The sequence below is a fragment of the Thunnus thynnus genome, chromosome 19, assembly GCF_963924715.1.
Source record: "Thunnus thynnus chromosome 19, fThuThy2.1, whole genome shotgun sequence".
NCBI lineage: Eukaryota > Metazoa > Chordata > Actinopteri > Scombriformes > Scombridae > Thunnus > Thunnus thynnus.
The window spans coordinates 28634283-28658022 of NC_089535.1; the positions used below are offsets into that span (position 1 = coordinate 28634283).

At 39.5% G+C, this 23740-nt stretch overlaps 2 protein-coding genes across 2 annotated transcripts in view; one reads left to right on the forward strand and one right to left on the reverse strand.

The window, feature by feature from the left end:
- The window catches only part of LOC137170664 (ras-specific guanine nucleotide-releasing factor RalGPS1-like), a 126365-nt gene that overhangs the window by 61199 nt on the left and 41426 nt on the right, over window positions 1-23740 (reverse strand). The gene's annotated exons all lie outside the window — the stretch shown is intronic.
- angptl2a (angiopoietin-like 2a) lies at window positions 1514-22486 on the forward strand. Its single transcript, XM_067573905.1, has 5 exons — window positions 1514-1934; window positions 9514-10440; window positions 12565-12758; window positions 18131-18401; window positions 20258-22486. Exons 2-5 carry the CDS (start codon window positions 9549-9551, stop codon window positions 20455-20457), a joined length of 1557 nt encoding a protein of 518 aa, XP_067430006.1. The 5' UTR covers window positions 1514-1934; window positions 9514-9548; the 3' UTR covers window positions 20458-22486.

The window sequence follows — 23740 nt, forward strand, 5'->3', positions numbered from 1 at the left end:
TCACACTCTTAGGTAAACATTTTAAACTGAGATTTGAGGAAATCACTGAGACACTTTCCTTCTTCAGCAGATGAATGTGAAAACAAACTCTGCTCATATAACATTTAGCACAGTGAAGCAACAAGACAACAAGAGTGGAGTGGGACTTGAAGCTGCCCTTAGGAGATTTACATTTTCTTAGCATAACATATTGTGTTTATCTTTGATCTTTAATAAACAGGCTAAATACTTTCCCTTCCAAATAAAACATTTTCAGAGCTTAAAGTAGTTTGAAAACTGCATTGTTTACATCATGTTTACTGGTTAGCAGTCTTCTTCACTGCCTTTTATGGGTGTTTTGCTGTGGAATAGTGTGAAACTAGTAACAGAACAATGTATTACACTCATGTAAACTCATGCACATACATGTAAATCCTTGTGAAAATGCAAATGATACAAACAAATAGTGCTACTAGTGGCCAAAAACTCCACAGGCTTCTTTCAACAGCACAACGGGTCCTCCCAAGTGTTGAGAGTTGTAAAGGACAGACAGCTTAAATGTCTGATGGGCAAAAAATGTATCAAGGTTCAGATATACACAGTCTGACGTTCTCCAGTTAGCAGCACATCACGCAAGCAGACGGCATGTCTCCTAGCAACAGCGGCTCTCAGATATAAGTGAACCACTGACATGAGAAACACCCACTCACACTCACACACATTAGAAACTGTTTCACAAAAATGCCCCAAAACAGCTGTTTGTTTGTTTGCTGTTTGTTTTGCCGCTAGTCATGTATCTATTGTTGTTGTTGTTGCTGTTCTGCTTCCCCCCCCCCCCCCCTACCCCCTACCCCCCTCTCTCTCAACCAAACTGGTCAAGGCAAATGGCCGCCTACCGAGAGCCGGGTTCTGCTTGAGGTTTCTACCCGTTAAAGGGGAGTTTTTCCTTACCGCTGTCACCAAGTGCTGCTCATGGGGGAATGTTGGGTCTCTGTAAATTAAAGAGTTTGGTCTAGACCTGCTCTATGTGAAAAGCACCCTGAGATGACTTTTTTTATGATTTGGTGCTATGTAAATAAAATTTAATCGAATTGAATAATACAAATATAACTATATAATTATTAAAACTATACAAATGTTTTAAAAAAGGAAGATCCTTTCATTCTAAGAGCCTCTGCTGCTGAAGCAGAAGGAAAACAAACGCTCTCTTTCCCGTAGCTTCCCTCTGTACTTACAGGTCAAGATCCACATGCTCTAAACCTGTGACCTCAGCCTGCAACACATGCAACCACTGACATGTGCAGCTGGTCGGCTCTCCCGGTCTCCTCCACAGAGGGAGTCCTGGGCTATCTGGAGGACAGCAGTGGAAAAAAAAAAAAAAAAAAAAGGAGGACTGTGGGGCTGAGAGATGCAGGGGGGCTGCAGGGGACAAGGGTTTAGGTGGGGGGACAGGGAGCCTCCGTCTAATGCCTCCATGGTTTGTCAAGGGGAGGGGAAAAGGGGCGTCACCGTGGCTCACAGCTTAATTACTTCAAGCAACAGTAAGTGTCTCACTGGTAATGGCAGGAAGACAGAGGGAGGTCAGGCTCTGGGAGGAAGAGAGACAGACTCTACAGAGTAATAAGCGTGATAGAACAGGCTCTCTGAGTTTAGGACTCATCACTTGACAAAAGGTGGAAAAGTCCTCTGCTGCACATGATTGAATTTACAAGAGGAAAGCTTTGGCTGTTTGTTGCTTCTGCTTGATTGGACAATTAAGGACATCATCACAATTGGACAGTTTACCTTGCTGTCTCTACAGACAGAGGACTGATTCTGACAGCAGGTGAAGGAAATAATATGAAGACAAAGTAACGGACAAATAGAGGGAAATGTGGAATGACTCTGACTGGTGAGGACTTGCAGTCACACTTGCCAGGAAGGCAAAGTAAATAAAGACACGGAGACAAGTGGAGGTGAGTGAGGCAATAATCTGACCTGACATTTTCATTTCATCTGCAACATACTGCATATATATGTATTTATTTCAAGTTTTCCCCTTTCTTCAAGGATGCTAACATCAACTCTGTATTGTGCATCATTCCTCAGCAAGACAGATGTTGTATCTTAAAATGATCTCCATTTGAAGTTTAAGTTCTGTGGGTTTCAACAAAGTTTTGCTGCACAGCATGAGTTTTTAAAAAGTGTTCAACTTCCAGGGACTGTCCTCTCATCAATGACTATTCTGCTAGTAGAGTAGAGAGATTCCACATAAATTCATTTAGTAAAAGTGTATCAGGTGATTTTGTGCAGCCAGTAGTAACACTGGAGCTGTTCTTCACAAATTCATTCACAAAGTTTTACACTGAACTGTTTAATCTCATAATCAGTTTGATTCAATCAACTCATCAGTGTTACTAGTTTATAAGTTTCATGCCAGACCAACTTAAATTATCTAGTTATCACTTTCTGAACCTTTTTAGAAGTTACACAGTGCATGATCCAATTCAATTTACTCATCACGTTTGGGACCACTGTTAGCCTATTAACATACTTTCCAGCATGCATATTATTGAGGTTAAAAGCCTCTTTTTTTCTAATTTGAAGACATGGTGAGGCTTGCTCTGTGTATTTTTATAAATGTGACTCATTAACAAAGCAAACGATGCTGTAAAATGTAAATACTCCCTCATAAGATTTCATATGAATGTGTCATCACTGATCCTATTTTCAGTTTCTTGACACTGCTTTACTGGTGGTGAAAAAATAAACAGAACTGGATATCAAGCCTCAACTAACTCTCACCTTCAATCATCTTCAATTCAGTTTAGCTGACTCAGCGAGTGTTTACTTTGGAACGACTAAAGAGCAAAATTGGACAGCATTTTTACTTCTAGTTCAATTTTAACTCAACTTGAAAGCAGCCTGGTCAGTCTTTTTTTATTTGCTGGAACTATTGAAGTGTTTTTTTTTTACAGCGTGCGTAACAGAAGCTCACTATAAATCCACTGGCTGACAGAAGAAATGCAGGTGCAGCTGGGACTTTGCTGAATATGATCTGGGAATGTCCACTGCTGACTTCTGGTATTTGAGAACATTGAAAAATGAGGAATTCCCCATGCGTCCCATTATTTTTTTATATTGAGGGATATGAGCAGAATGGAATAATCCATGATAGGCAGATCTTTTAGGATCGTTGACTTGCTGTGCAGAAAACTGAAGACTGGAGCCCCACAAATGTGTCATTAACTCCTCATGCAGTCATTGATATCAATACTGACTGTTATGTAAGCTGACTAGTAACAATATATGTCAGTTTGAGGTCATTCAGAAACTGTCTGAAAAAATGTCCCACTCACTATATATCTTGGTCACAATTATTTAAAGCTGCATTAATTAGTATTTCTACATTAACGATGGGTCAAACGACTGTGTGGAATGTGAAAGGTTTTGCCCGTAGCACCGAACCCGCAGAGAACTATAAACAACTCTGCAGATTTGATGTTTTTCAGCTCATTGTTTTGATTTTTAACGACACTTTTCGTTGAGTCTCAGCGCTCTCATTAAGTTGGTTTCCAGAAACAGCGGGCAGCGGTTTTCAGTGGCGAAGCTCTAAAAAGCCACGGTGCACGACCTGCTCAGCACCAAATAGCAGACAAACACAGTTAGAGACTAGCTGGTGAACATAGTGGAGCATTTAGCAGCTTTCTTTTTTAGCAGTTGCTCTCAAGAGGTCAAAAACTCAATTAATACGGGCATCATTGTATTTTGTTTCAATGCTATGATTTAAAAATGCAATGATTTTTCATATGTGCTTTTGCTGTGTGTTTTGTGTTTTACGATTTTAAAGAGTGCCATGTAAATAAACTAATTAAGACTAATTAAAGGATAGCTCTCCTCTTACAATCCACCAGTCTCATTCAGCTTGTGTTAGACAAAGGGAAAGTGAGCTGACTAATCCAGATCAACTTCTTCTTTAGGTTCTTCATTAGTCACCCGCCATCTAAACCAAATCTGCTGAATGAGGAGAGCCGGGTGTCTCCGAGGTTTGCAGAGCACCACAGGCCTGTCATGCCTTTGTAGCCAGACGCCGACGTGCGTTTGAAGCGCAGACGAGTCGCAGCCACCGGCAACTGTTCCTGCTGTGTATGCATGTGTGTGTGTGTGTGGGTGATCATGAATGAGAGCCAGAAACAGACACAGTGACAAAGATAGAAAGAGAGTAGCGGGAGACGAGGAGGGATAAAGCATGCGTGAAAAATTGATTAATCACTTTTGTCGCTGCTGAATGATTGTGACGTCTACCGCAGAGGACTGTGTTTGTTCTCTGTGTGGTCGTATACGTGTCTTGCTGGCACCTTTTATAAGTTTGCCTGACAGATGGTGATCTGTGTCTGGACTGATTTTATGGGGTTCATGCTGCATTTCCCAGTGACGCCCTGACACATTGTAGCTACGGAAAGGCTTTGCTACCATCTCTAGAGGTGTATGTGTGTGTGTATGTGTGTGTGTATATGTGTGTGTGTGTGTGTGTATGAGCAGACAAAGAGGTTTGCGAGGCTTGCTGGCAGCTGAGACGTCTAGCCAAGTAATGACCACTGATAAACGTGCGCACACACATTAGCCAGTGAATAATGGTAAACACGTGTGCTTGAGCACTTTAACGCCTGGTTCACTGACAAATTACCTTTTAGTATTTATAACTGCGCTATTAGTCAGAGAGAGAGAGAGAAAAAAGAGATTAAATAAAAAAAGTAATAAAATAAAAAAAAGTCATGTGTGATTGCCTGTTAGATTGTGATGCCTTCCTGTTGAGCTCCTCAGGCCAGGCTGGATTACTTCATGTCATGTTCAGCAGAGAGCAGGAAGTGAATTATTCATCTCCATTACAGCACAGCCTACTGCAGCGCTCTTCAAACCACCGCAATCAATCTCCTTTCAGAACATTAAGATTGAAGTGCTGGTATTACATACGCAAATACACACTTTTTTCTGCATTATTTACTTTTGTCTTTCAAATGGAGAAATGAGCCTGTAATACGTAATACGTGTAATACGCGAACTAAACACAACAGAATGATCTTCAAACGGGTCAACCAGTGATTTGAGCCTTTGACATGTCCTTTATAACCTGACAAATACTCCACTTTTAAAAGGACACTTCACTGATTTTACGCTTGAAGTTCAAATTATTCATCATGGGGAAAACTACAGTGGCAAAGGTTCTAACATTTCCAGCAGCTCTGGAGGAGCTTTGCCAGGTATGACAAAATAATCCTGATGACGTCATCAGGGTGAAATCGGCTTGGAGACAAAACATTTGAACAGAAAGCCTGTTTTACAAACCAGAGGTGTGGAATTAAAAGAGGTATTTACCAAGTTGCATTATGGTAAATGTAGGATCCAGTGCTTTTGGAGCTTGAGCTTTGTTTTTTAAAAGTCTGTTACTTATGAGTCCATCAAAATTATGGAAGTGCAATACTGACTACTTCAATACTAATAACAATATCAGTATTCGAAAGTTAAAAAAGTATGATAGTGATCCATCATTTCGATATTGTTTATTAATATAAACACACAACATAATTAAACATTTTGATAAAGCACTCTGAGATTTGGTTATTAAAGAATTCTGATTAAGATATGTAGTGAGTGAAACATTTTACAGTATAAAAGTCAACTTGTCAGTGCTTTCTGATGGACAAACTATGTAATGGAGACACTTGACTTTTCTGTACTGCAACTGCTTGTTACCTTTCAGCCAACATATATGCAGATACCAATCTATCTATCTGTGAGAGGATCAAACCTGCAAATAATATTGACAACTATGAACACCTAAGCATTGGTCAGGCTAGTCTATGGAGATGTTTTATGCACAAAAGCAAGTTTTTGTACTGAGCATTATGAGATTACTACCTCATAAAATCAGGATTCACAAATCAAATCAAACTGCGTGAATCCAGTTACTGTGAGGGAAGTTCAGGCATTTTAGATCCGATGCACATCAACAATCTCATGTTGGAAACAGCAGATCTTATACTGACCACTGATTAGTTCCTGAAATTAAACTGTTTTCTTCTACCTCAAGTCTTTGTGCTTTCCTTCTATAAATTGGTGAACTCACTACTCCAAAATAAAAGCATGTTCCTCTCAGACACTTTAAACTGTCCAACAGGAGACAAAAGCAGCCAACAACCGACCCTGCTGCTGTGTGACAGTCTGCCCCTCATCTGTCAAGACACAGTAAATGTGACAAAGAAGAGTATTTCATATGGAATAATGATCAGTTTAATAAAGTCAACACCAGCTTTGATACTGAGGATGAGCTGCAATACAACAAAAAAGGCTGCTTAAGTGTGATTAAAATGTCCTGAGAAAAAAGGAAGGAATTTAAGAATTTAATCTGTTCAATATGTGCACTAATACAGGCCATAAATGGCAATAAGAACACAGAAGAGCCTTGGATCAGCAGCAATTACAACGTGTTTCAAGCTTGGCGCTCCAGGCAGCATCATGAGGTTTATGCTGACGTGTCTCTAAAATAATGGAAACTGCAAATGTGTGTGTGTGTGTGTGTTTGTGTCATCAGTGTGTGTTTGTGTATAGATGTATATTTCACACCATCCTGTCAGCCAGGACAATCACAACTTCTTCAGAGTAACACAGCTTGAGTTCCATTGTGTACCAGCTGTGAGACTTGTGACAATGTGATCAAACTCCTGCAGTTCTAGAGTAATAAAAAGAAACTGTATGCTAATCAATGGACACTCCCATGATTTCAGTATAGTGAACATTAAAATACTCCAGTCTGCAGTGGTTGGTCAGTGGAACATGGTCATGTTATGTGAGCTATAGGCACATTTTCAGGAAGGCAAGATGCATCAGAAGACGGAGGAGCTTGGAGTGGCTCTAATGTAGTTTATACCCCCTACAATCATTCTCAGTCTGAACTTCCTGTCATGTTCATCCACTTTCCATTTCCACAACTTAATAAATGTCAATCAAATTTCATTAACAACCTTGGAAATACTCAAAACAAGCTTTGCATGTGTCTATTGACAGTCGATCTCTGTCACACATTGTGTGTATCATTTCTATGCTTGCACACCAGCACCATCAAGACACGCACAATCACAGATTGTTTCCCAGCATCAGCATTCCTAAAAATCTGCAATTTCATCACATTTCCTTGCTAAATTTGCCATTTTTTTCGTTTGCATGTGAATAGAGGAAGCCTATTTTGACACAAACCGGTAGGAAGTAAGGATCAATGTCCCCACTTTCAACATAATGAGTGATAGTGATGAATGCATATTATTTGTTATATCATTCATTCATTCACCCTACAAAAATCATAGAACTTTATACTGTGTAAATTGTTACTGTATCTGTTGCAGTTTATTTCTTAAGTAGTTAAGAGAGATTTCCTCTCTTTCCACATTTTTACAAATAACCCCTGAGGACAAACAGAATTTACTGTCCAAATGACAAATGTTGTCACAAGTGTCCAAGTGATGTAAATCTTGCCATTTGCCAATGCTCATGAGGGTCGATGGGGTGGCAAAAGACTAAACAAGTCAGGGGCAATTCATGACCTAAAAGATCTTCACAGATTATGAAGAACTGTGAAGACCGGGGAAATTAGAGAGATAACAGATTATAACAAATATGAAGTTTGTATCATTTTTGGATGAGATGTTGGTATGCATCCATCAGTAACAAAGAGCTCCTGGGCCATTGGGAACTGTGGAGCTGGGAATTAAAACTGAACATATGCTCTAGTTTTCTTTAGTACCTTAAAAAAAACCTGAGGTTCCAGGAAAAGTTTCCTTTTGTTGAAAGGGGGTTACAGATTATGACTCAGCCATTCAGGCCACCATAGACCAAGAGCAAAAACTATAAAACTTATGTCAGAAATACGAACACACTACAAATAAATGAATTACTGCTCACATCATGAATTAACTTATGGTCCACTTGAGTAATGAATGTGATTTACAGTCTTTCAACTTGGGAAAAACCTCAACTAGAGTATTATGGGAAAATGGATGAAGTCCACCAACAGTGACGGGGCTGGCCTGGCTGCGACAGGAGTTGGCAGAACATGTTATGATGTAGTAACTCCCATCTCCAACAACCTAAGATAACACTGATATAGTCAAGGGACATTCATTTTTGTGTTTTGTGCTATTGAACATTCCAATGGTGTGACAGCATTTTTTATCCCAAGACCAAGAGAAACATCATCACACGGCATGCCTTTATACAAGCTTTAAACCAAGACTGGAAACAATAAAGATATTGCTTGAGCACGCCCTCTTAGTCACATACAGTACCAGTCAAAACTTTGGACACACTTTCTCATTCAAGTGAATGAGGAGTTGTAACTTTTGACTGGTACTGTATCTTGGTAAAGTGGACTGATGATTTCACTGTATGGGATCAAGTTAGGGTCAATTTAAGTGATCAAATAGTTTACAAATGACAAGTAGTAAGATGGAGCAATCAAATTTGGCAGTTATCAGAGTAGAGTGTAATTGATAAAAGAACTACATTTCAGCTGGATTTCAACAAAAGTGCATACAGTAGAACAAAAAGCCAAGTGGTGTTCCACCAAATGAGGAAATATCTTTGGAAAAAAGTCTGTTCATCCCTCCAGTAGAGTCCCACAGACTTAGAGAGTCTATAACAAGGAGCACGGAAGTTATTCTTGAGTCTTAGGGTCAGTTTATGCTCCATCAGAACTACTTCATATGATGTCCAACCACGTCCAAAATCAAAAGTGTTCATAGTTGATCAGGATGGCTATACTAGAAGGCAGACTGAAAAGTTGGCCATCATAGAGACCGGGGGTTCTGAAGCAATCTGACAAGCACTTTTGACGAAGTACACTGGTAGCTAAAGACACTAAATGTTGGGTTGTCTTTTCATGTCACCCTTCATATAAAAATTGTATAGATGCAGCGCTTCTATGGCAACCCAGTCACTATGATTTATGTCCAGTACTAGTCTGTGTAGCAGGACAATTTGGAAAATAGTTCAAGAGGTGTATATGAATTCTACTATTACAATGGTTGGACACTGGATATTAAAGCCGCATTTATCAATACATGTTAAATTAACAATGATTATGTGTAATAGTTTTTCTGAAGAGCTGGTGGTGGAGACCAAAACAGAGCTAAAAGGAGAGTGAAAGTGTGACTTTTGTCGAGTTTCCAGAACAATGACTCCAAATAAATGTTGCTGGATGTATAAATACGCAACATGTTTGCCGAGTCAAAGTTTTCAGCTTGTTCTGCTGCTCCAAAGCTGTACCAAGTGCCCAAACAAACAAGAAAACAAAAACATAAAAAGAAATGATTTAGCTTTAAGCACATAAAGGTTGTGACCAGGCAATATGCAAAATATAATATTTGGGATGACAACTGAGTAGCTACAAAAAATATACAATATGAAAGTAATACTGGCCTTAAAAACTCTTATTATACTATTACGTTAGTGACTGATGTGAGAATGGACTTTTACTGATGATCTCTTTCACCTCTGCCCCAGAAATCATCTTGGTTGCTGTGCAGCAGGACTGCGCTATGATTCTGCCTGTAGTGGTTTTGTTGGTGCTCCTGTTGCTCTCTGGACCAGAGTCATCTCTCCAGGGAGACACCAAGGAGATCGGGAGCAGTGATAGGATCCTGGAGAGAGAATTCATCTACGCACCGCGTCAAAAACGTTCTGTGGTCGACCACAGTGCCTCCCAAACGGACAAATGCTCCTACACCTTTATTGTGCCTCAGCAGAAGAATACCGGGGCCATCTGTGTGAACTCCAAGGAGCCCGAAGCCCTGCTGGAGAATCGGGTCAATAAGCAGGAGCTGGAGCTGCTTAACAGTGAGCTGCAGAAGCAGCGACGGCAGATTGAGGCGCTGCAGCAGTTGGTAGAAGTAGATGGGGGTGTGGTCAATGAAGTCAAGCTACTGCGAAAAGAGAGCCGCAACATGAACTCCCGTGTTACGCAGCTCTACATGCAGCTGTTGCATGAGATTATCCGCAAACGGGACAATGCTCTAGAGGTGTCACAGCTGGAGACCCGTGTGCTGAACCATACAAATGAGATGGGGAGGCTAGCTTCACGCTACCGCGACCTGGAACATAAGTATCAGCATCTGTCAGCACTCGCAAGCAACCAGAGCGCTCTGCTGGTGCAGCTGGAGGAGCACTGCAAGCGGGGAGGATATTCATATGGTGTGGTGCAGGAGAGGATCCGTCCTGTCCGTCCACAGCCTCCAGTGATTGCTCAGCCTCCCCTACAAAGGCCTGTATTGTCTCCTGGAGGCTACAGACCCTTCCATCCGCCCACCTACACCCGCCACACCAACAACCCCATGACTAATGAGATACAGAATGACCAGAACTCCAAAGAATTGCCACCTCCTCTGCCCACAATGCCAAGTGCTACATACAGCTTCACAAATGAGCCCTCTGGTGAGTACATGCACTCTCTGGCATTTTCACATCTTTTCTTAAGGTTAAATTACATACACATGATCTTAAATGACCTCAGTTAATGTCTGTTAAACTACTATGTAGCACAACAAAGGCTGACAGTTAGCTCTCATATGATAATACAAAAATTCACATCTCTTGCTCTCAGAGGAGAAAAACAGAGGTAACTCTGCACTTAAAACTTCTTTTCTAATCGTAAATTCTTCAGCTCTGCTGTACATGAGCTGTATGGGAAGATGGTCAGACAGACACAACAGAGGAACATAAATAACTGAAAGAGGGAAGAAAACATGGCGTCAATAAAGAACAATTTATGCAACTTGATATAATATGGGAACAATATGAAATGGTATGGGAATCCCAAAGGAGAAATCATTCTGAGCAGTATTTGGCTCAGACAAATCATGCAGACCTACATTAATAGTCCTCTCTGAGGCAGGGATGATGGTGGATCTAACAGGTGGCTGCAAAAACAGATTTCATGTCCAGTCGGCCCATAGATTTTCCAGCAGGAAGGAAAGGGACAAACTTTTCCGAAGCAAATATCAGAATATATGATGAAAGTAAAAAGTGCATCAAAATGAATGCATTTCTGACTCTAACCAGGCTCTATTTCATGTGACTTGTATTGCGTTTCTTTAAAAAAGGATGGTTTAAGTAAATGATGTATAGCTGAAAAGACTGGTCTATCAATTAATTAGTCGATTAACAGAAAATTAATCAGCAACTATTTTGATAATCAATCATTTTTCAAGACAAATGCTCAACAATGACTAGTTCACCCTTCTGCTGCTTTTCTTTATTTTATGTAATAGTGAGCTGAATGTGTTTGGCTTTTGAGCTGTTGGTTGGATATGAAGTTTATTTATTTATTTAAGAATATTGGGTTTAAGAAATTGCGACTGAACATTTTTCAGAATTCCAACATTTCAGACATAGTATTGATTTATTAAATAAGAAAATAACTGCCAGATTAAACATGATGAAAATAATCATAATGTGACTGATGTGAGGACATAACGTTTTTAGAACAAACTGATGACGGATGGAAGGATTAGCGTACAGTGGCATTTGCAGTGAGAAGGGAAGAAAGTGTTATCAAACAACAAAACTCAAATTTTGATGATGGATGTTTCTTGAAATAACTCAAACTTGATGTATTATTTTCAATACCAGGTGACCACCAGGTGATACTTGCAATTAACATTCTGTTGAGTGTAAAATGCTGTACTTTTAAAGGCAAAACTAAACTGGGAGTCTGGTGATATTCACCTTGTGCAAGCCTTTTTTTGTAAATTTAGTCTAAATAGTTATATTATTTCATATGCATTCATTTGCAGATATGAAAGAGACACTTTCATCCTGCTTCAAATGTCTATGATCACATATGTCGCATGTGCTGTAGATGTCATTGCAATATATTTCTTGGGTTTTCCACGAGAAGAAGTTTCTAAAAAAACTGACTTGTGAGTTGCCTACATTAGGCTTTTTTTTTTGCTGCAGTACAGTAGTACTCTGCTCTCTGGTCACTCACTCGCCCAGACACACTGTGGACAGGGACAGAGGGGGAGCAATAAACAACTGTGGAAAATAAATAACTATATAAAATCCGATAGGACAGAATTATGGAATATATTCTATGTGACCATGTCCCTGATGCTGGACACTAATCCACATCCTCACCCTGACCTCCGCTTATGCACATACTTTACACCCTCTAGTGTTTAACCTTCACACTCACACTCACGTACACACACTTTCACAGCATTTTAGTGTTAATGCTGAAAATACAAAGCTTTCTAGACTCCAAGGTGGACAGATGCAACCATCAACCACTGTACATAATGGAATGATGAGATCTAAATAAAGTATATTTGAAGGTATCGTCTCTTTTTTGCTCATGATAATATTTGCTGCTGCCAGCATCACAGAAACAAAGCTATGGCCTGGAAAGCATTTGTCATATTTGGCACACATAACACATGGTAAACAGTGACTTCACTTTTCCAGGGGCCCTCTTACCATATGTTTTAATATTCTATTTGATGTTGCAGTGTCTGTTAGTTGCACAGGTTGTTAGTCATCGTTCCTTTTCTACTGCAGGTCCATCCAAAGACTGTCTGGGGGCTCTGGAGAGCGGATACACTACCAGTGGCATGTACCTCCTGAAACCAGACAACAGCAACCACCTCATGCAGGTTTGGTGTGACCAGAGACACGACCCTGGTGGCTGGACTGTCATCCAGAGACGTCAGGATGGCTCTGTCAACTTTTTTAGAAACTGGGAGACGTACAAGGTACTAATGAGGATCTGATCTTAGAATTATAAGGATCTATGTGCCTTCTAGACTGTTCTGATATTCATGGCATTAAATGAAAATGACTCAGAGTCATTCTTTCCAACAAGATAAGAGTTTACAGCCACACTAGTAGCTGTGTGAGGCTGTACTTAGGCACAGCGGCACTAAATGCTTATAACAGCATGCTAACATGCTCACAATGACAATGCTTGCTGTTTAGCAGGTATAATGTTTACCATGTTCACCATCTTAGTTTAGTGTGTTACTATGCTAACATTTGCTAATTAGCACTAATTACAAAGTACAGCTGATTTTAATGTCATTAGTTTAGCAAGTAGACGAAAAGTCAAGATGATCACCAAAGTTATTACAATTCATCCTGAGGGGAACATGGATATGTGAACCAAATTTGATGGCAATCAATCTCATAGTTGTCAAGACATTTCACCCAAAACAATCAGAGGGCATTCAGACCAAAATCAAACTTATGTTAAAACAACACAGAGCCTGCACACTGTAGGTGGAGGTGTGTTGCTTCAGGTACAAGTGAGACATAAAATGAGATTCAGGAAGTCCAGTTTGACAGATACATGAATTTCAAGGCTTCTCAGACACCAAAATATTGCACAGTGGTTTGTTATACTCACAGACAGGATTTTACAACTTTCAATGTGATGAGAAATACTGAGTTCACTCAGTTCAGAAAGTGCACGTACATGTATGCGATTGGCCAGCACAGTGCATTACGAAAGTTGAGCCAGATTCAACTTTTTGCCTGACAACTCTTTTGAGTTTTTTTGCCAGAGCAAAATGAGAATGAGCAGACTGCATTTTTTTATGGCTAATGTCAGTCTGAGTGGGACCTGAATATCACAGTCATGGTGGGATTGAGGGGGAGTCAGGGGTTAGGGGATCACCAAATTCATCAGGGTACATCATCTGGGAAACATGAATATCTGAATGAAATTCTGTAGATATTTTACAGGATAAGTGATCACATAAGTCATCAGGATTCATCCCTTAGGCACCAATTTCAATTGATCCAATTGTTATGTGGAGGGGAGCACTTGAACCCAAATGCAGGAGACCGTAGGCAGAGTAAAGTTGAAGAATAACTTCTTTATTCTAGGCTCGGGTGCAGGCAAAGTAAAACTGAACTAAAAAGAACTGAACAAACAGAGCAGAACAAAGGATCCAACAAAACTGAACTGAAAAAACAGAACTTAAATACAAACTGAACTAATGAAACAACAAGGAACAGGTGGCAAGACACAAGGACAGGCTGGGAGCTGATTGGCTGGGAAGACACATGGAGCAGGGCGGGGCTAACAAGACTGATGCAGGGCAGGTGTGGAGCACAGGAACACAGAAGGGAAAGGCAGAGCAAACAGAAAACCAAAAAAAAAAAAAAAAAAAACAACAACAGAAAACTCAATATAACCATGCACAAACTGTCCCAGTACTCACATGAACACAACTAAAATAAGTCACAACGAGCACACACAGCAAAATAAACATCAGCATATATTCCTGTTAACAAAAACATGAACAATCAGTCTGCCAAGCGGAGTGGCCTGCATATTAAGGCTGCATGTAACAACATTAATTGAGCTAAAAGACAACTGCAGCTCTGAATAACATAACTACTGTTTCAGTTAACGTTAGCAGTTAGTTCCAATGAGAGTCAATGTAGAAAGCAACAGTATCTCAAGTGGTTCTTAAATATAATGGTGGAGAGACATAAACCAGACTTGGACAGAACCATAACAACAATAGCTGCCAAAATGTCAACCTCATGGTAGCTAAAGCCCTAGGGAACATGAAGGTTTATACAAAATATCATGGAAATCCATCTAATGGGCGTTGAGAGAATTCAGTCTGGACCAATGGAGTGGACCCCAGGACTGACTGACAGTGTCATCCTTCGAGCCAGGCCATACTGCTGGTATAGCTAAAAATTGATACAAGTCCAGATGGCTGTTGCTATGATGGTACAGGAAAGAAAATGTAACAAATGAATAATAAACTATCCTCCCTCCTCTGCCTCTAACAAAACAATTATCTTTCTAATGAGGAGCAGGAGGCCAAGGTAAAACTTTAGAAGCAAGGGTGGAGTGAAACATACTTAAAAGAGTACTCCAACACTTGGATATTTTACTTTTATTAAGTTTGGTGACACTGGATCCTACATTTCCCATAATGCAACTGGTTAGTGCCTGTCATTATACACATCCTGTCTTTCTTTCAAACTCTAGAACCTGGTTCTGCTTGAGGTTTCTTCCCGTTCAAGGGGAGTTTTTCCTTGCTGCTGTCCCCAAGTGCTGTTGGGTTTCTGTAAATTAAAGAGTACGCTCTATGTCAAAAGTGCCCTGAGATAACTTTTGTTATGAATTAGTGCTATATAAATAAAACTGAATTGAATTGAAACTCCATACCTCCAGTTTTGTAACTCAGGCTTTCCGTAATAAATTTGAGGTTTTTATTTGTAGTCATCTTCAGGGTTTTTAGTGACCATGGTCTCCATTTGTTAAAATCCATTTGTGCAAGTCAGTCTTGGGCTGACTTACACAAAATAAAATAACAGTTGCATAAAGAAAGTGAAAATACTAAAACTATTATTATAAATGGATTAAAGGATGCAAAATAGGCAAGCAAACAAGGTCTGCGCAAGGTCTAAAGACTGTATGCTTTCCTGTCAGCCACACCACTGGGCTGCAGCACCTGTCCTTTAAGGGAGAATCAACATTAATAAACACACAACACACACACAATACAAAGCGGCCATTATATATAAATTAAGGAAAAGAAATAAATACAAACTATGGGCTTGGCTCCTACAGGGTTATTTAATCAAATTTTAGAAAGCTTATATTAGGATATTATACAAACATTTTACAGTGCAATGAGGAAGTGCAATGTCGATGCGTGAAGTTGTTTGGATGAGTGGTTCCCGAAAAATATATAAAAATACCTCATAAATAACATTGATTTGCTTCTTCTTCTGCTCATGGAGTCAACTGAAATATGGACAGCGCCACTCTGCCATTGCAACCCACATTGTGGTCAGAGGTGGGATTACAAAACATTAAGTAATGTATTTATTTGAAGCACTAGGAGTTTAATTAAATCTTGAATAAATTAAACATGGAATTTATTACAAATTATATACATGTACAACTTAAACATTAAAAACTATAGTTAAATCAATATTTAAAGTTCAGTTCAATAACTACAAAAAGACTAAAGGAGAAGTCTGCACAGTGGAGCAGTTAAGGGAGACCACAGCGCATATGTTCATATTGCCATGGGACCTGGCAAGCAGGAGAGGTGAAATACTGGTGGAACATATCCCGGCACCCTCAGTGCCTCTGCTGATGCTCTGTTCCTCAAATACTCCTAATGGAACCCAGTGTGCTGCCGTCAACAGACATTACATCAGTTATGACATAATGGCCCAGTTTTGTAGCCATGGAGTAAAACAAAAGTTAATAGAGATGCACTTTAGAAGAAAGTCCACAGTTTAAGACTGAGGTTAATAATTGTTAATGGAGCCAGTCCAGGGCTGTTCTACATGTACTTTTGATTCTGGACAACCAGATTATACAGCCTTAAAATCTGCTATTTTAATTATTATAATTAAAGAATAAAAAAGAATGAGAGAGGAATGTCAGAAAGGATGACAGTATATCAGTTCACCAAAATGTTAATAATGCAATACATAGGGTTCAAAGAAATGAATACGGAAACTGAAGGACAATAATAAGACCGGAAGTTTCCTACCATGCTATTATGTAAGATCTAGCCTGTTGAGTTAATTGACAACAGCACAATCAATGTACTGTGGGTACATGCATAAGTCAGAAGAAAATAAAATATGCTCTGGGTTGCAGCTACGCAAGTGAATTGCAAACCTGTATTGATTCAAAATGAAGTGGATCTGTTCTGCTAGAAATGTGGGTGGCAGACTGAAAAACATGGCTGAAACTCCTGTGAAGACAACCTTAAGCCTTTCAATGGTTTAGTGGCTGCCTCGCTGCAGGCTGACTAGGCATCAGTGGTTGTAGCCAAACTCCTCTCCATTTCCAGACTAGCCTCTGTTCCACTTGTGTATTTCACAATCTGTTTTGTCATACAGGAAATCTTACATCAATCTTTCTTTAAAGCTGAGACATGGCATTGGCAGTTTTTAGTCATATGCTAAGCAAAATGAATATCTACTCCTGCAACACTCGCCATTTTCGCAATGCACTGAGAAACTACAACTCCCATGGGGTTTTGGGTTGAGGGTAGGAGTCATCTGAGGTAGTCTACTACTTACAGATGTGTGTTGGTTGGTTATGCATCCCACTTTATGGAAAACAGCACCAACACTTGGCAGCCCCAGCTAGTGGGCCAATTTCAGAATAATTGACAATGGTGTTGCTAAAGTAAACAGGAGCTAGATGACTAAATTCAGTAGCAATTGATCAATTTCCTCAGTGGTTATGGGCATGTGAAAGGGTGAAGGGGTGAAACTGCCATGCGGACATAATACATAATTAATACAGTTATATCTGTGATGAAATAATTAAAACTGCCATTTAGCTCCAACAGCTGAAATCCATCTTTAACTGAACAAACTGGCGGACCAACTCAACTCATTGTGTAATAAATGAGTAATCATACGAAAAACTCAACAAAATCAAATTTATGAGATCACACCAGCAGTTGAAACCAATCCAACTGAACTACACATGCTCTCAGTGCTGCAGCCAGTGCAGTGATCTAAAGACCATGTTGTGTTTTTCAGTGACTACTGGTGGAACCCGACATTACGTAAATACAAGTGCAAGATGATACATTTTGGTGCCAAAGATTAACATCCTGCAGCCCAAAGTGAAGACATCCCAATCTGGATACTTTTCTCAGTACTTTAAACTCAGGACCGAAGCACAATGGAGTACTTCCAAATTGTCCCCCAACCAGATCTTTCCCCAACCCTCCCTCAATGAGTCAACAGGGCACTTAAAGCCAATTACACATTCACATTTGGCAGGGACAAGGACTCCCTCCTGATTTAATCCATGTGTTACGTAATTGAAGCCAGGGATTCAGACGCACAGTGAGCTCTAGTGGGGAGGATCTTAAACACGTCCTGCCATTATGCCACTGCTTGAGCCTCGTGTTCTGACATCATACCAGTGTTTCACAAATGTCTGGAAAACATGGGTGGTTTGTTGCTGGAATTTAAAGGCCATATCCAGGGGGAGGAAAAACAGCTTCTTTCTTGTAAATGATCAAATAAAATAATAACTTTAGCATTTTCTATTAATTCATGACAGTAGGAATGGATTGTTCCTGACTCATTCAATGTCTTTCTTCTACCACAGCAAGGGTTTGGAAACATTGATGGTGAATACTGGTTAGGCCTAGAGAACATCTACTGGCTGACTAACCAGGGCATCTACAAGCTGCTGGTGACCCTGGAAGACTGGACTGGACGCAAGACCTTTGCAGAGTATGCCAGCTTCCGCATCGAGTCTGAGGCCGACTTCTATAGGCTGCGGGTGGGCCGATACCATGGCAACGCTGGAGACTCTCTTACCTGGCACAATGGCAAGCAGTTTACCACACTGGACAGAGACCATGATGTCTACACAGGTGAGTGGAATGTAGCGCAAGAAAAGGCAATCATAACTGTTGCTGGGCTTTTGTTTGCAAGAACTGCAGATGTTTTGGTATCTGATTCAATTAATCCCACACAGTCGCATCAGTGGACCCAACTTTATACTGTATATGCCATTCCTCTCATTGAATGAGGGTGAGTAAATCATACCTGGTTGTATTCAGGGTTGAGTTATGCACCCACAATGGTGAGTTGATACAGACACTGCCCTTTGACAGACTGGTGACATGTCCATGGTATAAGTTGCCTCTCACTGAATATCTTGGGATAGATCCAGCCCCACGCCACCATGCACAGGAAAAGCAGGTATGATGGATGGATACAGAAAGTGGACATACAGATATAAAGTACAAAGCACTTAAAAAGCTATGAATGTTTGGTAGCGTTTCCAAAAAACAGAGGTGTGTCTTGAGTTAATCAATATTCAAAGTGAAAGGTAAAAATTAGTCAAAACAGCCAAACCCATATATTTAACCAGCATTCCCTATGAGCTACTGAAACATCCATCCATTCATCCAAACTGTCGATTCTCATAACCTGCTCTTCGTAAAGGACAGCAGGGTCATCAGTGTAGATTCCCTTAACGCTATTGTTTGGACCTCATATAGTAGCTACACTGATAAGGATTTGTCAGAAGGTGTCCGTCTCAGCTCAGCAGATGACATTAAAAGCTGAAGTGCTGGACTTATGCCTCTCCTTTCTGCCAGTGAGAGTAATTACAAAAGCACCATTGACATATGCTTACGTCATAGGCTCTGCCGTAGCCTATTCCGTTGCTACTGTTGGGGCTATAAAACAGTGGATAAATCATTTTGAGCGTCACACAACCCTCATAAAATGACTTGTTTTACTATCAGAATTTGATCCATTCGGTCCAATAACATTTGGGTAGTCTAGAAGAGCTGTGCAATCAAATTATTTTATCCTCATTCAAATTAGCAGAGAGTTAACTGGAAGTTAGCCGGCTCGGCTGGCAGAAGTCTCTGGGGCGCATGCTCTGCCCCTACAGCATGCACAGTATGCATTCATCCAAACCCAACCAGATTAAAAAGTCTGGTATGCTGTGAAATACAGAGAGCTTTATCTGGTGGTGATAGGCTTAATCAGCATTGTGTGAACTTGTTTGGCAAGGACTTGAATGTAACTGACGTTCATTTATATGTAAAAGTTCCGAACTGCAGGTTTAATCTTGTCCTGGGTTCCCAAAGACACCATGAATTTACTGTTGTGTCATATAAACTCCAGCCAGAAGCTGTTCCAGAGAAATTGTCAGAATTGTTCAACCTGAAATTCACATCAGTTTAATGTACAATCATAAGCAAAAGCACCTATATACTGTATAATATACTGTATATATATACTGTATAATATACTGCATATATATATAATAATATATATGCAGTGTTTCTTGCAGTTCTGTTTTTTGAAAAAGTGATACTCAGCAACCTATAAATGTTACTGTTTAAAATGATTCTCTACTTTCAGAAGATTACTGCAGCAATTTGGCAAATTGAATTTGGCATTCAATAAACCACTTCACCCATATTCAGTGTCTGCTCGTTCAAAATGTGTCCAAATGCCCATGTTCTGTTCTTCCTCTATGACTGTCGATATGCATGCAGAACATAAACATTTGTATGCATTCAGAGGTTCAGAGGCAGTATTGCAGTAATGAGGTAACTGTTCTGGCCGTGATGAAAAAATACAAAAATGACAATTATGCAGGAATCTTATGAAAATAACTGATTAATGATGAATCCTAACCCTGACCCTGAAGAAGACCAAATCAACTTTATACCAGTGAGTCTGATTTGATTCTATGTGTCTCCAGGTAACTGTGCCCACTACCAGAAGGGAGGATGGTGGTATAATGCCTGTGCTCATTCCAACCTGAACGGCGTGTGGTACCGTGGTGGGCATTACCGCAGCCGCTACCAGGATGGCGTCTACTGGGCCGAGTTCAGGGGAGGGGCTTATTCTCTGAAGAAAGTGACCATGATGATAAGACCCAATGCAAACACCTTCCATTAACATTTCAGAACAGATTTTCCTGGACAAGCAATTCCTCCAAAGGGATTCCACTTCTATATCACAAAAACAGGCATCCTTGATTTGAACTTCGCACACACAGTCTTCGCTTTTTTCTGTTGGCTGCTTTACATTCTTAATGTCTCTTCAAATTGTGCTTTTTAAAATTTTATTCCCTCTACAGGTTTAGGTTTTACTTATCTTGTTGGACTTATAAAGCATCATTGCGCACAAATCAACATAATCACACAGACATACATTAAGTGCCTGTAACACCTTATCCCTGTCTCTTTCTCTGTGTGCTTTTGTTGATTTGTTTATTTTGTTGGTGTGCACAACTTCAATAAGTAAAATATAGTACAAAACTTACAGCAAGATTGTTTTGATATGTACAGAGTAAAAATCCACATTGCTTTCATTCTATATCACTGTAAAATATCAACACAAGAATGTATATCCAGAGATCAGAACTGCCGACTGGCAATAAACTCTTGCTTCATGTTACCATTGGTGCTTATATGTATAATATAGACCAGTTCTAAAGGAGAGAAATCCAGCTATTTATTTTGATACAATTTTCTGGAAGATTTTCAGTAAATCTGTCTAATTTGTAACCATCATTTCCTTTCTAACTCTTTTGCTTCTTAATTTCGTCTAATATTTGGATATGGTCATAGTTTTGGATCAAAGGTCAACTGACTGCTAAGTACTGTATGTGACCAAAATACAAAGTTTAACAGGTCAACTTTTCTTGAATCTAAACAACAGAGACTGTAGACTAAACAGCTATCACTGAATACACTAAGCTATTCTATAATGCTTGTTGTGTCTTTATAGTGAGATTAGAAGTTGCAAGACAAACCGTTGTTGTTGCCACTAATGGTGCAGAAACAGCCCTTTCTTCTCATATCCTGATCAACCATTGATACTGTTCAAATGTATCAAATTACTGTGCATTTATGTGTTTTTGAAGGATGATGCTAATGTTTTGGTACTGAAGATTCTGATACTCAATATTTTGTGCCACTACTCATTAACTTTACTGTATTTAACCATTTTATGCTCAGAAAAGTATCCGTGTTTACATAGATCTTCCATTCTATACACAGATAGCAGATAGCCTGGCTCAAAGTTCAAAAATGCACCCCACACATCTAAAGATCTCTGATTAACCCAGCACATCTTGTTTCTTTAATTCTTACATAACAAGAAATGTAAAATCACCAATTTGAGGTTTAAAGGAGAGTTAGGTGCTGGAACTATTTTTTGATGACCAACAGCAAAGCACAGTGCCAGTTTGTTGCATCAGAGTCTTGTTGTCACAGTGAGGTTACCATGTTTGGTACCATTGTGTCTGTGCAGAGACAAAAAAAAACAAATTGACAACCCGTGCTGTAGCTGGAACACAGAAGTACTGGGCAAATGGATTGTTGTTAGCCAATTGTTGTTAGCCAATAAAAGCCAATAAAAAAAAAGTTCAAACACATAACTCTGCCGAAAACCACAAACTGATTTTACACGTCTGTTTGTGTACAGCTTAAATAAATGAGACACAACATGTTAATCAGTGAGCTTTAGAGGTGTTGGTTGGTGAGTGTTTGAACTTTGGACAGAGCCAAGCTAGCTGTTTCCCCCTGCCTCTAGCCTTTATGCTAAGCTAGACTCACCACATCCTGATTCTTGCTCCGTACATCTTGAACTATTTGTCACCAGCTCCAAAACAAAGACCCACCACATCTATTTAATGTTGATGTTGTGAATTAGATTACAGCATTGACAAAAACATTTAACAAAAAATTTGCAGGTGTTCCAGGAAAAAGTAGCTACACTACACTACTCGGTTCAGTGTGTGTACAACTCAGTCATTCCCTCTACCCACCAAAGGTTTCTGATCTGTTGAAAAGATCGGTCACTGTATTAGTGTGCAGATACAGTATGTACCAGGTGCTCTGTGTATATATATGCTGTTTCCTTAAGAGTATTTTTATAGTCTGTATGTTATCGATCTTGCAATAAACTATGTACAGCTCTGCTTGTCTTTCCAGTGACCTCATTTCAATTAGTTCCACTTTTTTAATGATTCATTTAATTTGCTTGAACCAGAGATACTAATTACGCTTCCTTCCTTCACAAGGAAGCAACTTAAACCAAGTTCAATCTTTCATCCATCTGGACTACTATCACACATTCCATTAACAGAGATGAGAGAAGTACTCTGATATCATATGAGTCCAGAAAACCAATTAAAAGTAAACTGAAATACTGGTAAGACAAACAGTAAGACATAAGAATCAAGCAAAAATCAATGAGTGAGTATGTAGGAGTACAGTCACTTTACATTTAGAACCAGTGATAAACAGAAAAGCCCCAAAATGATTCGTTCTCAAATAAATTCAGCCAGTTATATTACTCACATCATGCTGTGTAAAAAAATCAAGTGTCAAAGTGTTTTCAGACTCATTTTATCTATTCACATTCTCTCTGAGAAGATGCACTTTCAGACTGACAGGGGAAGGCATGTACCTGAGTGAGCAACGTCCCCATTCAATTAGGATAGTCCTAATGTGCAAGAATCTGTCCCTGCTACCACTATATGTACAACCAGAACAGTATTAGTGTCAACAATTAGACTGGAACTAATCTAACTGTTGAAAATGCTCTCTTACAAGCAGAACTGTTGTGACATCCTTGCTGCTGTATGTCGGCTGTGCAGGTATTTGCTGAACTGTAAATGATTAATTGTCCTTACAAATAATCAAGTGCTACTTTACTGCAGAAAGATGTGCTTGGGGTTATGGGTGTGGAGCCAGCCTGGTTTAACAGATTTGTATCAGATTTTCCTGTCAAGGTATTTCACTTAAGTGTGATGTAGTGACTGATGGACACCACTGACACAGAAGTGACATGGTTACTCTAATGCCCAGTTAGCCAAAGGGAGGAACTGGAGAAATTCTGTATGCTACAGCATACATATCTGCTCTGAAAATCACTTAAGCCCTTATTCTCAAAGGAGAACTCTACATAGATAGAGAACTTGTTTCCATACACCCAATAAAATCCCTTCATTTTAAACTATATTAGCATAAACCTGTAACAGCATCTTTCATTACCAAATGACATTTCTACAGTACACCCTAACTAATATGGTATTATTATGAAGACATCTAATTCAAGTTATAAAAGTATTAATGATAACACTACCTGACACCAGTGTATCTGAAAAATATGGAGTTTTTATTGTTCTCTGTGGCAGTATTATAAATACAATGGAGGTATAATTGCAATG

What these genes read in the sequence shown, in the direction of transcription:
- angptl2a (XM_067573905.1), top strand. Translation starts at nt 9,549, where the DNA reads ATGATTCTGCCTGTAGTGGTTTTGTTGGTGCTCCTGTTGCTCTCTGGA. An exon ending in GAAACTGGGAGACGTACAAG is followed by an intron (nt 12,759 to 18,130) that starts GTACTAATGAGG and finishes CTTCTACCACAG; the next exon opens with CAAGGGTTTGGAAACATTGA. An exon ending in AGACCATGATGTCTACACAG is followed by an intron (nt 18,402 to 20,257) that starts GTGAGTGGAATG and finishes ATGTGTCTCCAG; the next exon opens with GTAACTGTGCCCACTACCAG.